This window comes from Mustela nigripes, chromosome 16, assembly GCF_022355385.1.
Source record: "Mustela nigripes isolate SB6536 chromosome 16, MUSNIG.SB6536, whole genome shotgun sequence".
NCBI lineage: Eukaryota > Metazoa > Chordata > Mammalia > Carnivora > Mustelidae > Mustela > Mustela nigripes.
The window spans coordinates 19558901-19576035 of NC_081572.1; the positions used below are offsets into that span (position 1 = coordinate 19558901).

Consider the following 17135-nt stretch of genomic DNA (forward strand, 5'->3'; position numbering starts at 1 on the left):
TCTGCTCAGCAGGGAGCCTGCTTCCTCCTCTCTCTGCCTGCCTCTCTGCCTACTTGTGATCTCTGTCAAATAAATAAATAAAATCTTTAAAAAAAAAAAGTGGGGGGATGAGGACAATGTGTGGTGTTAACGTTCTGCAAATTATATATACATATTTATATATTTTTTAATTTTTGTTTTAAGATTTATTTACCTGACAGAGAGAGAACACAAGCAGGGGGAGTGAGAGAGGAAGCAGCAAGCTTCCTGCAGAGCAGGGAGCCAGATACAGGGCTTGATCCCAGGACCCTGGGATCATGACCTGAGCAGAAGGCAGATACTTAATTAACATCTAAGCCACCCAGGTGCCCCTATATATTTATATTTAAAGGCCAAACTAGTGGGTATAGCAAACTCCCATTTGTGCTTTTTTTTTTTTTAAAGGGCCATGAAAACAGTGGTTGCCCTGGGTGGGGCACTGGGACTTTCGGGGTGGGAGGAGGGCTTTTATAATAGGGCCTTTTGTTCTGCCTGATCATTTTACCATGACACTTTTGCAGTTAACATGTGTGGAACGAGTGAGCTGGGCTCTCTGCTCTCCACCTGTCTCCTCTTTTGTTCCTGGCCTGCCTGACCTTCTGCCTACACACCCCAGAATACCTTCAGGGTCACTTACCCCTTTCTGCCTGTCATCACTGCCTGTAGGATCCCACCATCTTGTGTGTGAGGAGAAATGTGTGGCTCCTTCCTTGTCTCACCACCAGGGGCCAGCCCACACCCAGGACATGCCTTGGGCCCGCTGGGGAGCTGGGAGAGCAGGCAGGTCATTGAGAATCTGAGATCTGAGAGGAGCTCCAAGGAATGCCCCTTCTACCCAGGGCTCCTGGGAGCAGAAAGAGGTACAGTCCTACCCAGGCCCCCAGTGAAGGACAGGATGAGAGGGAGGTCCTGAAAATGCTGATGGACTTGTCTCCTACAGCACCCAGCCACCCTCTCCCACCCTCGTTCCAGTACCTCAAAGTGGGGCACTCCCAGAACAGGAGCACAGACTCACTCAGCAGAGGTCTGTGGTGCAGGGGTTTCATAAGAAGGGGATCAGGATACATGGTGTGCCCCTTAAACATAGGAGCAGTGGCTCCATCCTGTTCCCTGCCCATACCCCAGGGCTCCTGGGACTCCCGGCCAGCCCCACTTCCATGGCTCCGTTCCTGGCTCAGTCCATCTTTAGCTGGCTGGGCTGGAGGCAGCCCAAGGCCACTAGATCCCAGAAGTTCCGCTTAGGCAATGACCTGCCAAGCCAGGTCTTTTCCAATGGGCAAGGGAGGTATTTCTCCCCATGGAAGCCCTAGGTCTCTCACCCCCTGCCCCATTTTATTGACACATACCATAAGTTTACCAATTTAAATGTTCAATTCAGGGGCGCCTGGGTGGCTCAGTCAGCTAAGTGTCTCCCTTTGGCTCAGGTCATGACCCCAGGGTTCTAGGATTGAGCCCACATCCGGTCCCACATCAGACTCCTTGCTCAGCGGGGAGCCTGCTTCTCCCTCTCCCTCTGTCTGCCGCTCCCCCTGCTTGTGTGCTGTCAAATAATCTTAAAAAAATAAACGTTCAATTCAGCAATTTTTTAGTAAATTCAGTTGTGCAACTGTCACTATAATTTTACATCTTCATCATTCCCCAAAAGAAACCCTATACCTACTAGCAGTCACTGATGTCATTTTAATTGGGTCCCAGCCCATCCGGTTGCCAGTCTACTCTCTGTCTCTACGGATCTGCCACCCATTCCAGACATTTCACATTAAAGGAATCACACGTTATTTGGTCTCGCATCTGGCTTCTTAGCTTGATGCTTTTTTTTTTTTTTTTTTAAGTTTTTATTTATTTATTTGAGTGAGAGAATGAGCAGGGAGAGCAGCAGAGGGAGAGGAAGAAGCAGGCCTCCCACTGAGCAGGGAGCCCGATGTGGGGCTCGATCCCAAGAGCCTGGGATCATGACCTGAGCCAAAGGCAGCCACTCAACTGAGTCACTCAGGAGCCCCTAGATTCAATGTTTTAAAAATTGCCAGAGCTGCTTTCTGAAGGAGCTGCACCATTTCCAATCCCTCAGCCCCACACTGCAGTTCCAATTCCTCTGCATCCTTGTCCACAATTTTAATTTTCCCTTTATTCCTGCCTTTCATGGCGGGCTTGATGTGGCAGATCTTCTTATGGTTTTGATTTGAGTTTCCCTAATGATGCTAAGAATCTTTTCATGGGCTAATTGTTCATTTGTGTAGTTTTCTTCCTAGAAATGTTTACTCAAATCCTTTCCTTTTTTAAATTAAAAGTTAATGTTTTTACCTTTTATTTTTTTAAGATTTTTTAAAATAAATTAAAAAAAAATTATTTATTTGACAGAGAATGCACACAAGCAGGGGGAGGGGCAGAGGAAGAGGGAGAAGGAAAAGGAGATTCCAAGCTGAGCAAGGAGCCTAGGATCCATCCCAGGACCCTAGGATCATGACCTGAGCCAAAGGCAGACATTTAAGCCACTGAGCCACCTAGGCTTCCCTAACTTTACCTTTTATTAAAAAAAAATTTTTTTTAAAAGACTTTATGTATTTGACAGACAGAGATCACAAGTAGGCAGAGAGGCAGGTAGAGAGAGATGAGTAAGTAGGCTTGCCGCTGAGCAGAGAGCCCGATGTGGGGCTTGATCCTAGGACCCTGGGATCATGACCTGAGCCGAAGGCAGAGGCTTTAACCCATTGAGCCACCCAGGTGCACCTAATTTTACCTTTTAAATTAAGTTATTTAGGGGTGCCTGGGTGGTTAGACGTCTGCCTTCAGCTCAAGATTTGGGACTCTCAACCGACTGAGCCACCCAGGCGGCCCTAAGGCTCTTATCTTTCCTTTTTTGTTAAGATTTACTTATTTGAGAGAGAGAGAGAGGTGGGAGGTGGGGCTGGGGCAGAGGAAGAGGGAGATAAACTCAAGCAGATGCTGCACTGAGTGCTGAGTCCAATGCCAGGCTTGATCTCCCAGCCCTGTGATCAGGACCTGGGCTGAAACAACAGTCGGACACTTAACCCACTGGCCCCCTGGGCGCCCCTCTTTTATCTGGTTGTCGCTTTGCTTTTAGGGTTGTATCTAAAAATCATCCCCTAACCCAAGCTCACGAAAACATTCTCCTGTAATTCCCCGTAGGAATTTTAGTTTTTAACTTTTACATTGAGAAAAAAATGTAGCCTACTTTGAGTTCATTTTAAATACGGTGTGGGGGCTGCCGTCCAAATGTGTTCGTTCGCACGAGGATACCCAGTTGTACAAATACCACTTGTTCAAGACTGTTCTTTCCACACTGAACTGTCCTGGCCCCTTTGTGGAAGCTCAATCTCCCACAAAGTAAATTTACTTCTGGACTCTCATTCCACTGATTCCAAATCTCTCTCCTTTTGAGTCGGTAACGGAGCAGAGGCTGAAAGCGCTCCGCCCCATGAAGGCTCGACCTGCGGGGGCCTGAAGCCAGGTGCGGGTGCCGCACTCACGGGCCTGTTCCGGGGTAGGTGGCCTGTGGGGAGGAGAGGGCTCGAGGAAGGGGAACATGAAACAGGGTGTTCCTGCCCCTCCTCGCCCCGCCTCACCCCTCCCGAGCAGCAGCTGTTGGCCTGCTGCTCACATTCCTCCGCAGCCCTGTCCTGGAGGCCCCAGGAGGAATGGGGAGGAAGAATGTGGGTGCCTGACACGGCAGTTAGGAGGGAGACCTCGCCCTCCCTGCCCGCCCCGCCTGCTGCCTCTTCAGCCACCTGCCGACTTCAGCACCTCACATCCTCCTGCTGCCCTGAGGAACCCCACGCAGAGTCTCCACTTACACCAAGGCCAAGGGCATCAGGGATCAGAAGGGCCAGGATACTGAGTCGTGGGAAGCACACTTGCAGAAGAGGCAGATGCGGGTGGGCAGCTGCCCAGGCCCCCTCTTCCCCTGCCCAATGGGGGGGCAGTGTAGGAAAGGAAGAGGAGGACAGGTCCCTAGGTCCCTCCCCACCGGAGCTATCTGCATTGCTGCTGGGCTCGAGGGAGGGGAAGGCGCCTGGGAAACGTGAGAGGTGAGAATTTCACAAACTGTCTGGCCTGCAGCTGTGGCCTCTGATCACAGGGAAGCAGACGTGCTGGGGGAGGGGCAGGGGCGTGGGCACAGGGGCTGTGGGCACAAGGACAGGCAGGCTCCCTGGTAGAGTCAAACACACTTTATTTAGCATAGGAATACGTGAACAGAAGGGCCTTGGGCAGGGTTCCTAAGAGCTCTGCTTCAAACCCTGCTGTAAACAGAGCAAAGGTCACATGTAAACCACGGGGCCCAGAGGGGAGGGGGCTCAACACAGGGCCACACTGGCCAGCACACGAGGAAGCTCGGGTGGCCCATGCCCAGGAGAGGCTCTAAGTGCCTCACTCAGAAAAGCCCGGGTGGGTGGAGCACAGGGCCCTGGCCAATTCACGGGATTATCTCCTCCACTGGAGGCCCAGGGTTCAATTTAGCTGAAGCAGCCTGGGCTGCTGTGTCAACACATGATTAAAGGCCCTGAAAGCCATAGCCCAGCATGGGGATGACCGGAGAGGTGGTCCCCTGGGGGGTGCTGCCCATCCGCCCACAGGGTAAGGCCCCGCAGCTCTCACAAGCAGCGCACTGCAGCCCTGGCCCAGCCTCCCACTGACAGACTGTAAATGGCCCTGACCTTCACTGCCCAGGACCAGGACCGCACTCCCTTGACCAGGGTCCCCAGTAGAAGTGCAGAGGGGCACTGGGGGGCAGAGAAGGCAGGTCTGCCGGCAGAACCACCCTGGATGACTATGGTCCTGACCTAGAGACTCATGATTAGGGGTAGGGGAATGTCTTGGGGACTGCGCCAGGAAAACAGCACCAGTTCGAAGCCTCTGCCCCGAGGGCCTGCTTGCGACAGGGTCTGCAGCTCCGCCTGAGAAGCCACAGGAGAGTCTCTCTGCGCAGAGACCCAGCTATGCTGTTGTGCCGGGTACACAGCGGTAGGGAGAAGGAGGGGATTCTGGGAGGGAGGAGAGGGCGAGGATTAGGGAGGTGGTGTGCGGTCCCCGGGGACTCTTGGGAGTGACAGGGCGAAGCCACACACAGCGGCACAGTCGGGTCCAGCTGAATTCCTGATTAACAACTGCCCTGAAGACCAGACGGGATGGGCAGAGGACAGCAACACCACCTCCTGGACCCTCTCCCTGCTAACACAAGAGTGGGGTGTGTTAAAGGGCACCCCTGCCCCCAACCGGTAACTAGAATGGCAGGGAGGGGGGCTCCAAGTCCTGGTGTATATAGGGACGGCGCTCCTTCCGTGGGCTTCGGGCTCAAGTGTAAAATGCACAAACTTGTTCATCACCAGGGGACAGAGAAGGGGCTGCCTCTGGCTGGACGGAGGCTGGGAGGGCAAGGCCAGTGCCCAGTGGGTAGGAGTGACAGCCAGAGCCCGGCTTCTCTCTAGAAAATCACTACACTACACATGACGTTGGCGGTGGCGGAGGACCCAGGGAGGGACGGATCTATCTAAATGACTCACAGGTGGCTGGGGGAGGGGTGGCGGGGATGACACAAATACCCCGATACCCAGGGAACACGACCAACAGGCAAGAGGCGCACAGCTAACCACTGTGGCAGGAGTGGGGAGGGCAGCCTGCCGGCACACAGCCGCACGACGGGCTCACTCGTCAAACTTCCCTTCCCGAATGTGCTCGAAGGAGAAGGGTAGGAACTTGAAACCGGTTCCGCTGTAGAATTTATTCTGGAACTCGACCCTGGGGAAAGGGAAAAGGAAAGCCATCATTCCACAGAATCCTTTTGGGGCTTCCCAGGGGCTAAAAGGAAGCTCTGACCCTCCTGCTAGAGACCTCACTTTCCTAGCTGAGCCTGGGCAAACAGCTCAGCCTTCTGCCACCCACCTAGCCCAGGCCTTAGCCTGCTTCCCACAGTGCGCACAAGCCCTGCTTCTGAAGCCGGGGCCTGCCCTCGGCCAGGCACTCTGGCAAGGCAGGAGTGAGTGCCGCGTACCTCCTCACTGGTTTGTCCTTCCTGCTCCTTCCTGCTAAGCAGAGTGTGTTTACGCAAAACTCTTTGTCTAGCCATGTGCAAAAGTGCCATTGCTTTGAGTCTCTTAAGGGCAATGAGACTAGACACCAGCTCCTGGCCAGGGCTCAGGGGCTCACGGCCGACCTCTCAGGGAAGCCCCAGGGTGGCAGAGCTCAGCGCCAGGGACTCCGGCAGGTGCCCTTGTCTCTTCTCTTGCAGGAGGAAGGAGAAGGGAGGGTTTCGAGTGAAGGCTGGAGGCTTTGGGGAGGAAATTCCCAGGAGTTGCGGGGGTGGGATGGTGTGGGGAGCGGGGCGGCGGGGGGGGGTCTTCTCCAAGTAACGGTAAAAATATTCTCCAACGACAAAAACATCTGAGAACGAATTCTTCTCTCAGGGGCTGAAAGGAAAAGCAGAGCTTCACCTCCTTTCCCAGGGAGCCCAGCAGCCATCGCCGACCGCCTCCCTGGGGCCCTCTCCAACTCTGAGGGGCAGGAAGCCGGCCCTCCTGGAAGCAGAGCCAGGCTGCAGGCCGAGCTTCCCTTGCACACTTCCTGGAGGGCCGCCCAGCAACCAAATCACCACCAAATATGGGCAGAAAAATGCATGAATCAGAGGATAAAAAAGCCAAGGAGAGCTGCCCTGAGGAATAGTTTCCACTCAGCACTGTGTGACCCTGGGGGCACCAGCAGAAGCCCTGCAAAGGACAGAGGGGCTGGGGGCTGGAGGCTGGGACCTAGGGCGGGACTCTGTCCTGCCTCCAAGCCCAGAGGCCTGCACAGGAAGGACCATGTGCAGCAGGGGCGGTCTGATAGTAGCCCTCAGAGGTCCTCAGAGGCCCCTTCAGCCCTGCAGGGCTGGCAGAGGACACTGCAGAGCTGCTGGCTGCAACCCCTGGGGAGAAGAGGTGAACAGAATTTTCTGCGGGGGCGTTAAGAACAGGCGGCCTTCTCCTCCCAGCCCCACATTCCAGGGCCTGGGCCCAAATCCCAAAGCCTCCCAGACTCCGGAGGGTTCCCTGGGCCAAGGGAAAATAGGACCCGGGGGAAGGGGCTTCACATTGAAGTCACAGGATTCCTGGCAAGAGCAATTTCAAACCGGGATCTGGACTCGTTCCCCCGTCCCAACCCCCTGAGAAGTCCTAGAAGCTACAGCTATTTAGGCCTCCATTGGGGGCATTAGGTAGGGATGGGGTAGGTTCCTGCTTTTCACCCACTGCTGTCGGGACTGCATGCTTCCCGCCAAGCAGGCTGTCTGCATATGGCAAGGGCATTTCTGAACAACCGGAAAGAGATCGACATATGCCATCTGCATGGCATGTGGCGAGATGGTGGCCAAGTCACCTTAGGGTCTACGAGGGGCGCAGAACTCTGACCCCCTGGCTGGCTAATCACACAAACAATTCAAATTCCAAAATGGACGAATGGAATAGGAGCTTCAGGAAGTTTTCCGAAGCCCGTGGGATCACCATCCTTCTGGCATTCCTCTGTGTGCCTTACCTACCCAGGGGCCCAGCGGGAAGGAAGGGCTCCAGGGGTCTGAGATGCAGGCGGATGACTTCTGCTGTGTGAGCACATGGGTGGTCCCTCTGGCACATGGCCCGATACTCCTTCTACCTCGAGCGACTGCTTGTGGTTAGAGGGTTCAGGTGGCCACCACCACGGACACCCTAGGGCATCTCGGGGTCAGGCCGACTTCCTGTCCCTTCTCAGCCTCACTTACTCCAACCTCCCAGAACAAAGCTGGAAAGCAATCTCCCTATCGGGCTCTCCACCCTTTTCTCCCTCCCAGTCAGGAAAATGAGTGTTTCCTGAGAAAGTACAAACATCAAGTTCTTTGCGCAGGGGCCTCGAGTGCCCTGCTCACAGCCCTGCAAGTTCCTCTTATTTTGGGAGTCGACTACACTACTCAGGGAGTCTCTAGGGCCCTACCATGGCCCAAGCCACCTCTAGAATTCCACAGTTGTGAGGAGGCCCGGCCTCAGGAAGTCAGATGGGTTCCTCCCTCCCACCCCTTCCCTCCCGGCTGCGGTACCTGGCAGAGGCCACCCCGTGACCCGAAGGGTAAGGGGGAGTTGCCGGAGCGCTCGGCACCGCTATGTAACCAGAAACCTGTTTCCTTGAGTGAAGGAAGGGGAAAGGAGTCCTGGGTCTCCTCCCTTTCCTGGCAGGCATGTGAGTGGAAAGAGGCAGTTTTAGAAAGATGATCTGGGGCTGAGCTGCTTCTCGGGCCCTTTCTGCCGCTCTCTGAGCAGCCCAGGGCCTGGAGCACAAATCTGTCCGACGGCCCCCATGCCAGCCAGGGGAATGACAGCAGCCAGGAACTCCGCTCCAGGGGTACTCACTTCCAGGCCAGCTGTTCCTGCAACTGCCCCGTGGTGTCCTGTGCGCGCCACCACTCCACTCTTTATGACAGCCTGGTCCCCACCTTCCTTTGCCCTTCAACAAATCCGTGAGTGCACACGTGTGCACATCGACATGCATGTGGATCTGCTCAGTAAGAAGGGATTTGGTTCCTGAAAGTGGGCCAGGAGGCAACAGCCTTTCTACTGAAGTCAGTTTGGTGTCCACAAACTGACAAATCCTATCCCTGCCTTTGCCTTTCCTGCGCAAGGAAAGACATCTATGACATTAGGCAAAAGAGAGAGAGACATGTAACTCAGAAGGACACAGAATGAATAGCTAGACAGTAACCTGTTCACTCTTGGTTTCAAATATATCACCCACCTCCTTTGGACCCTACATGAATCTCACACTAGTGGTGTATGATGTTGTTCTTGTCCCCACTGAAGACATCCAGAGCTCTTGTAATGGGGCAGCCCTTGCATAGGATCAGGAAACCCCAGCTGACAGCCAAGGATACAGTGACAGTTATGAGGACGTCCAGGCTGGACCCCAGGAAAAATACAGCAATGTCAAGCACCCATTTTCAGCAGGACCCGCTGTCCCCAGCCTCACAAGAGGGCCACAACTCAGAATTCCTGCATCCCAGCGGTGGTGGGGACAGGGACTAGCAGGCCCTGAATCCCTGCCTCACATCCACATCTGGCCAGGAGGGGGAGCACGAGCACCCGTTTCATTCACCCCCTTTCAGTCAGGGCAATGCTCCAAACGGGCCTCCAACAACGGGATTCTGAAAGCTGGACAAAGGAGCTTCATGTTTCTCTTCTCTACCTCCACAACCCACAAGGTGGTCGGAGGGGACGGCCCCTGCCTGGGGGGGGGGGGGGGCCCTCCCCTCTTGAAACACTAAAAGCAGTTTCTTTGCGAGGGACTGCCACCAAGATGCCCTCTCCTTAGGGCAGCCCGCTTCTAAGTGATCTGCACTCAAACGTCAGTTTCTGAGGAGCCCAGCCACTGCCACAGGCACCTGGTGTGCGCGTTATTTCCTATTTATCACAGCGACCATGTTACACGGACACCATCCTCTCCCCACCTGAAAGTGAGGTCCAGAAAGGTAAGTGCTCTTCTCAGGGTCAGGCAGCCAGTGACAGCAGAGCCGGAATTTGAACCCAGGTGGGCCTAATTTGAAGCCTGCTCTCTTGTCACTCATTAGGTTCTTGGGCTCACTCATGGGGCCGAGGGAAGACACCTTCACTTGAAGGCCACAGGTAAGCCCGAGGGAGAAATAATCCTTCTGGCCCCAATAGAACATGGCCTCCCAAGCGGCCTCTGCTCACTCTGGAGATTAGGCCCAGGCTCAGGTGACGGCGGTGTGCCTGGCTCACTGCTCTGACAGTTCTGATCCAGCACCGTGACTGCTCCCAGCCCGCCCAAGGGAGGAGGTGACAGGCCTCCCTCTTGGGCTGGAATTCAGGTGGGGTGGCAACTGGCCCCTCAAGCCCAGGGCTCATGAGACAGAGAAGTGATTAGGAAAGGAAGGAAGAGACAGTGAGTCACCACAGGCTGGCTACACAGACATTCCCTCATACCGAGCGGGTGAGGAAGTGTGCTGGGGAGAGAGCGTGCTGATAAGCTGAGAACGGGCAGCGGGCCAGCAGTCCGAGCCACACAGCGCCCCGAACCTCCTGGCTGGACAGTAAATAAACAACAGCTGGGTGAGGAGGAGGGCGGCAAGGGGGAGGAAAGCCAGCCAGAGGATGGGTTATTTTAAAAGAGCTTTTGAGGGAAGAGCAAGTCCCAGTTATGCCCCGCTCTGCCATGCCTTGCGTTCCCGTCCTTTAGAACAGCAAACAGAGGAATCCTGGAGGGGGCTCGGCATAACCAAGTCAGGAGGAAAACCAAAGATAAGGGGAATGGGGAAGAGGATCCTTGGGTTCAGGGTTAGAAAACTGATGTCATGAGACATTCCATACACCCTCTGATCTCGAAATCATTGGCACCATAGGCCCTCTCGTCTAGGAGTTCCTACGGTTAGGGTTCCTGAGTGTGTGACCCCATAAACGGGTAAGACTGTTGGTGGGGGTGTTTCTCTAGAGACAGGGTCCAGAGTTTCCACAGCCATTGGGGTTTGAGACGCAAAAAGAGAGGGAGAATCATGACATAAAGGACGAAGTAGAGACTCAAAAGAGGGAGAGCTTGAGGTAGGGAAACCAGATGAAGTACAGGATGCTAGTGCTTAGTATATCCCATGTATATTTGGGAAATACTTATACTACAAAAAAAAAAAGTTGTTTACCTGAAATTCAAATTTCACTGGGTGTCCTGTAATTGTATTTGCCAAACCTGGTAATCCTACCTTGAGGCCACAGGGTCACTGCCTAGACCAGACTCCACCTCTCCCACTCCCTGGGACTGAGCTAGCTCTCTCCAGACAGAGCCATTAAAAGCCACCAAATACTTTAAGGAAAACAAACAAATCCAAACCTGCCCTTCTGAAGAAGCTGCTTCAGGGTGGAAGCAGGAACCCCCCTACCCACATGGGGCTGCCAGGGCTCCTACGCAAAGACACTGGCACAGTGACAGAACGAGGGGGACAAAACTGGGGTACAGTGTGTTCTAGCACCTTCCCGGACTGAAAATCGATTCCAGAGTTGCTTCCATTGCTCTGAAGACAGGAGAAAGTTTATGCCAGAGCAACAAAACAAAACAAAACAAAACAAAACAAAAAACAAAAACCAAACAAACCAACACCCTCAGCAGGGCTTTTAAGCCATAATCAAGAGCAGTGAAGAAAGCTAAAGGCAGGGAGAGGGAATCTGACAACACCCACCAGAGAATTCTCCGCTGGAGGCTCTGAAAAGTGAGCTGTGCTATTCTGTGGACATTTCCTGATGCTCACTCCTAATGTAGGTCCTTGGGTATAATGATGTGAACGAAAGCAGACACTTCCCAGTGTCTCTGGATTCTGTACCAGAGTAAAGCTGCCTTGCGTGCAGCTAAGGACACATCCCAGCCCCCCAAACTCGCTGCCGCTCACCAGTGTAATCGTAGCGCATGGAGGAAGGCCGAGAGGCCCTCCATGATCAGGAGGATGGCCACGGTCAGGGTGGCAAAGGCGGCGAAAATGAAGAACAGCGCCAGACCTCCCGCCAAGCTCTTCACGCTGAGGCCGATGTGGATCACCATGGTCCAAAGCACCTCAGACAGCTCTGGGGAATGCAGAGAGACAGGACATCTGGTTCAGCGTGGCAAGAGATGCCGTGGGCCTACCACTTTGCTCTGCCGTCCCTCATCCCAAGTGTTTGCCGCACCCCGGCTTCCTGCAGGGACTCCCTGCACATAGCTCAGGTGGCAAAGTGCTGGTCCTCCCGTTTGGACGGCTTTCTCCCGGGATTCAGGAGACTGAGTAGTTCCAGACCTCTATGTTATTTCCACTCTACTTAAGCCCCACATCGGGGAAAGTGCCCAGAGAAGGGGAAACCTGTAATTTCCCACCAGAGAGAAATACACTCACGTGCATGTGCCAGGCTGAGGGCCCAGAGCCGCAGGTAGGACGCGGTGTTTGAGATGCAGCCCAGGCAGTACTCGATGGTGTGGATGGCCTGGTGGACCATGGTGTCCCCAAAGTCAAACTGCCATGGAAGTAAACCAGAGAAGACAGAGGCTGGGAGGTGATGTGCAGATGGGGCTGTGGCCATTTGGAGCTTGGGGCCCGGGCCTGAGGACCAGCACTGACGGCTATCCGGGCCAGGAAGCCCCCAGTGTTGACCACAGGTGGTGATTCAGCTACGTTATCCCCAGAAATCCTGCCTGGCTTAGCCCCCAACTGGGACACCCCATTTCCCTTGACAAACTACATTTTAATGACCTCCATCTTAACGAGATGACTCTCAACACATGTTTTTCTTCTCACTAGGCTGTAAGCTTGAGAGAGGAATGTATGCCGAGTTAAGAGCACTCAGAGAAATGGGCTGTCTGGCTGCGGGACTCCAGGGCCCTGCTGCTGGGCCTCCTCCAGCTGACCTCCTCCTTCCTCCTTCCTCCGAGTCCTCAGAGCAGAGGGCTTTTCCTGGGCGGCCATGCTTCAGGTGACGGGCTTGCAGGCCAGAAGCTGCCAAGGCAAGACTAAGCCTCTACAGTCACTTCACTTATTATTCTTACGGCCTGTTGGGAGCAAGATAACCTCCTTTTTCTTTTGTGGCTTCTGAGAAGAAGACACATGGAAATTCTGACAGAAGTTTCCCCAAATCCTCCAGTTGACTGAGACCACATGGAACATCTATTGTTTTTTGTTTCTGTTTTTCTCAGGCTCCTTTTCTCCATCTTTCCTTCCCACATCAAATACTGTTTCGAGAATAAAGGGGTAGAGCTAGAACAAGCCTGCAGGAGTTCACATGCAGCCCGCTCCAAGAGCGGCTAGGGAATAATTACTGGCATGCACTGGAGGGGAGCCAGGCATCCTTCCGGGGACCCCAACTCCCACCCCAGGTGGGGCAATCACAGCCACCAAAAACAGGAGGTGGGCCCTTCCCGGGCTCCTCCTACACAGCCCCCACAGAAACCCAGAAGCACAGGGCCTCCCTGCCTGCCCTGCCTTCAGGTTGGAGTCTGTTTCTCACCAGTTTCTTTCAAGACTCACATGACTCCACTCCCAAAGGACACAAGAAATGTCCTGAGAAATTGCATGAAGGCAGGATGAGAGAAGGAGCTGGCGGGTAAAGTGCTCACAGCCCAGGCCTCGGGGGTGCGGCCAGGAGGGAGGGGGGCCAGCTCCAACACACCATCTCTGGGCAACTGCCTCAGTTTCCCTCACCTGACTTGGAGTATTTCTGGGCTTTTCTTCTGTAACAGGCTCTTCAGGCCTCCTAAAGAGGCCTGTTACCCTAAAAACTAGAGAAATCTTCATTACTCCAATCCCAAGAACACTGCTAAGAGCTCTTTCCCACCAGTGCTGGCTGTCACCCCAGAGCCTGTAGAGGCAGGACAGTCCTGGCTCCCAGGAGCACTGCTCCTAAGAGCTCCACGAAAGCACGGACTGCTGGGTTTCCTGTAGAACTGGCCCCTTTTCAGTTTTATTTTATCCAGAGTTCCTCCCAGAAGAATGGAGAACACAGAGGGAGCCTCCCTTCCGGGTGTTACCACACTCTCCCTGTACTTTCTTCCTAACTTCCTGCTTTGTAACCGTGGGCAAGTTTTCATCACTATATAATGGAGCAAGTGGGTGAGGATTTATCGTGAAATGCAGCCCAGCACTTAGGAGCCTATCACTGACTCAGGAGTCAGCTGTGACTGAGAAGGACCGCTAGGGACTCCCGGCTACACTCTCCTCCAGGTGTGCGGCCCCTCCCCTCCTCACCTCCTGGGCCTTGCCCTCCACCCTCTCCACCTGACAGACCCTACCTTCCCAGGACCCACTCCCTTGCCTCCCAGGCGTGAGGTCTAACACATTCTGTGTCCTGACTGAGCCCCTGCAGTGCCTCTCACTGTTGCCTTTTCCTCCTCGCTCTGGAGACGCTCCCCTGTCCTCAGTTTTCCTCCTACCTCCCCGGATGCTCCTTCCCAGTCTCCATCTTGATTCTTCCTTAAATGTTGGAGGTCCAGCCTCAGCTCTCACACTTCTCTTGCAGCGTGGCCGCTCAGTCTTGGACGGCCACCCGTAGGAGTGACTCCCCGACGGACACCTTCATTTCCACTTTCCCTGTTCCCCACGGGCCGTGCTACATCCCTTCCCAGTGAGCCAGAGGCACTTCAAACTCCATGCCCCCATGCTCATTCATTGCTCTCCTCTGACCCCACCAGGACCTGTTCCTACTCTAGGGCCCACGTCTAACAGTGTCATCACTAGGGCTGCAGGCACCCGAGCCTGGAAGTCAATCTGGAATCCTCACTCACTCTCACCGCCTACATTCACTGAGGTCCTGGGACCTGTAGCTCTAACTTCCTTGATCTCATTAGCTGTCCCTTCCTTTCCAACTCCTCTGCAACGCCTCACTTCAGGCCTCCTGATTCTTTCATGACTCATATCAAACTAGCTGGTCTCCATGCCTCCACACTGTGACCCCTCGCCAATCCAATATCCCCTAGAACACACCCACTAGAGCATTTCAGCAATGCACACAGGCTGTGACACTTCCAGCTGCCCCCGCCTTCTGATCGCTCCTTACTATTCAAACACTCGGTACCATGGTGAGTTTCTGCAACCTCCAGGCGCCCCTCTCACTGGTCTCCAATTCCTGTCCCTGAGCTCCAGCCAAGCTGTGTGCCTGTTTACCCCCAACACGTGATGGACCCACATGCCTGGGTCTTTCCGATAACTATACACACTGATGGTGTATACACCCAGCCCCCACAAAGACTCCTGCTTGACCGGACTAAGTTAGCAACAATCTCTGTAGGGAATCACTTCCTGGTCGACCTCTTCTCCACCCCAACCCCAGTGCCTGTCAGGTGCCCTCTTTCCATGTTCCCACAGCATCCTGGGCACATCTTAATCACGCCATCTGTCACCCAGGCTGTTTCTTCAGTTGGGCTGGGAGTTCCGCGAAGGCAACGTCTATGTTTTTCTTCTTGCAGTTTCTGTAGCACCGCAGTGCTTGGCACACAGAGGGTGAATGAATGAATGGGTGGGACAAAAGAATTAATGGATGGATGGGTGGGTAGGATGAATGAACAGATGGATGGATGGACGGGTGGGTGGGATGGACAGATGGAGGATGGGTGGGCAGACGGACGCACGAGACGAATGAACGGGTGGGGTGGACAGATGGGTAAGTGGGATGACTGGATGGATGGATGGGTGAGTGGAATGAAAAAAACACACGAACGGATGGAATGAGTACACGGCTGGGTGTGTGGGATGGCCACACCTGGTGAGATGACAGCAGGGAGAGGTGCCACTGACCCCTGCTGAATGGTTACAGCCTTTCAAGACTTCCCAGAAGATCAGCCAGCCTGGCCCTGGTTCACAACTGGACTAAGTGCTTCCCAGGGAGAGGAACTACAGCTTCACCAAGGCTGGAATAATGGCCTACGTGGGGCAAATGGGTTTTCACAGCCAAGCAAAAAGGGGACGTTCTAGAAGAATTAGGCTGAACTTTAAAAAAAAAAAAAAAAAAAAGAAAAGAAAAGTTTTGTTTGAAATCTTTAGATAATTTTAACAGTTCATCTAAATCTGGCTGTGGAGCACTACACCATACATGTGCCTGATAAAGATAAAATGTCATCATTGTTTAGGAAGCCATGGGACGCTGAACCCTTGAGGGAGCTGAGGGGCCAGAGACTAGGGAGGCTGAATTACAGTCCATCTTGTGTGGACATCCAAAGCCCCTGGGACATGGCTCACTAATGTGGACCATTCTGATGATGACCACGCATTGGGTGCTCTACTAGAAGACACTTAGAAAGAGCAGTGTTGTTGGAGGCTATGTTACTGGGAGAGGCCTGGGCTCCTCACTAACACGGAACACACTCCCCGCCAGCCCTTCCAAGCAGTTCGACCAGTCACTATGTGCAGGTGAGCAGCTCACAGGAACACGGGGGCTCCTGGAGGCCAGTGAATGAGGCTCTCCAGCCTTCAGGAAGACCGAGCATGGTCTGGTTTTACACAGAACAGCCAAGGTCTTCCTGTTCCCATCCCACTCCTCTTTTAGAGAGGACTAGGAGAGCCAGGAGAGGGAAGGTTCATGGGTCTATATATTTTAGAGAAAAGTTTTGGGGGAAGATGCAAACAGTGCAGCAAGGCCTTTAAAAATAAAAAAAATCAATTTAAAATTTGTGTATCACTAAATGAATTACTGCTAAGCTAGAAGGCCTTCTACTCCAAATGTGGCCTGAATGGCCAACTTTGTTTCTATTACCTGGTATAATATGAACTCCTTTCACGCAAATGGGATTGTTTTTTTCTGGAATACATTGGAGAGACAAAGCCTCCTTTTTGAAAGCTTTCTACCTCCCATCTGGGTCACAGGGAGATAGAGTGGACCCCAAGTGAAGGTCCAGCAATTCTCACTTCAAGCATCATCAAGCTGATGAGGACAGGAGGAAGAGACTGGCTGCATCTCAGACAGGGAGGAAGGGTAAGCTTTACTCACAAGCTCTCAGAGAGCAAGGAGGAAACAGCTACTCCCAGCGGCAGAGCGACCGGACCATACATAACACCACAGGAGAGGAAGGCCAAGACCAATGGGATCTAACCCCCAAGGGGGGTCACTTCAAGAATGCCAAAGCAGACATTACTTGCAGCTCCTTTCAAAGCCATTCTCAGAGGGATTAGATCAGCAAAGTCAGTGAAACAAAGACAGAGGTGACCGACATGAGATGCAGTTAATGGAGATGAGCTTTTTCAGAACACAGGTTCACGCACTGGTTAGAGACATGGCCCGTGAGATGCGGGATGCGCGGGTGTCGTGTGTGGCCCCCGGCTGCAGCAGGGTCAGCAGAGTGATCACAAGGATGGGAAGAGAAGCCCCAGATAAACATGAAGGCAAAGCCAGCTTGTTTCTTACCACTTCATCCTCGGTAGGCTTGTAAACACAAATTTACACTTAGTGGGAAGCCATGCCACACACGGTCACAAGTCACGAGCACAAGGTTACGGACTGTTTCCCGGGGAAAACTGTGGATGTTAAATGGGCCTAATGCGTTGGAGGCAGGCCTCCTCAGCACACGCAGAAAGCAAACCCAGCGGGATTTACAGCATTAAAAGATACATATCTTTTAAAGGCACCCCAACCCTTACAATATCTTTTAAAAAT

The 17135-nt window shown here is 53.6% G+C and overlaps 1 protein-coding gene across 7 annotated transcripts in view; it reads right to left on the minus strand.

Moving 5' to 3' along the window:
* Positions 1 to 4190: 4190 nt before the first annotated feature.
* Positions 4191 to 17135, minus strand: part of ATP6V0A1 (ATPase H+ transporting V0 subunit a1) — a 63872-nt gene continuing 50927 nt past the window's right edge. For 4 of the 7 annotated variants that reach the window (XM_059379452.1, XM_059379449.1, XM_059379455.1 and 1 more), the window contains 4 exons: positions 16887 to 16904; positions 11897 to 12014; positions 11420 to 11591; positions 4191 to 5772 (listed from right to left, as the gene is read on the minus strand). In XM_059379452.1, coding sequence (XP_059235435.1) covers positions 5679 to 5772; positions 11420 to 11591; positions 11897 to 12014; positions 16887 to 16904 — 402 coding nt within the window. In that variant the 3' untranslated portion in view covers positions 4191 to 5678. The remainder of the gene's footprint in view (positions 5773 to 11419; positions 11592 to 11896; positions 12015 to 16886; positions 16905 to 17135) is intronic. The other 3 variants (XM_059379450.1, XM_059379456.1, XM_059379454.1) reach the window with 1 other exon arrangement.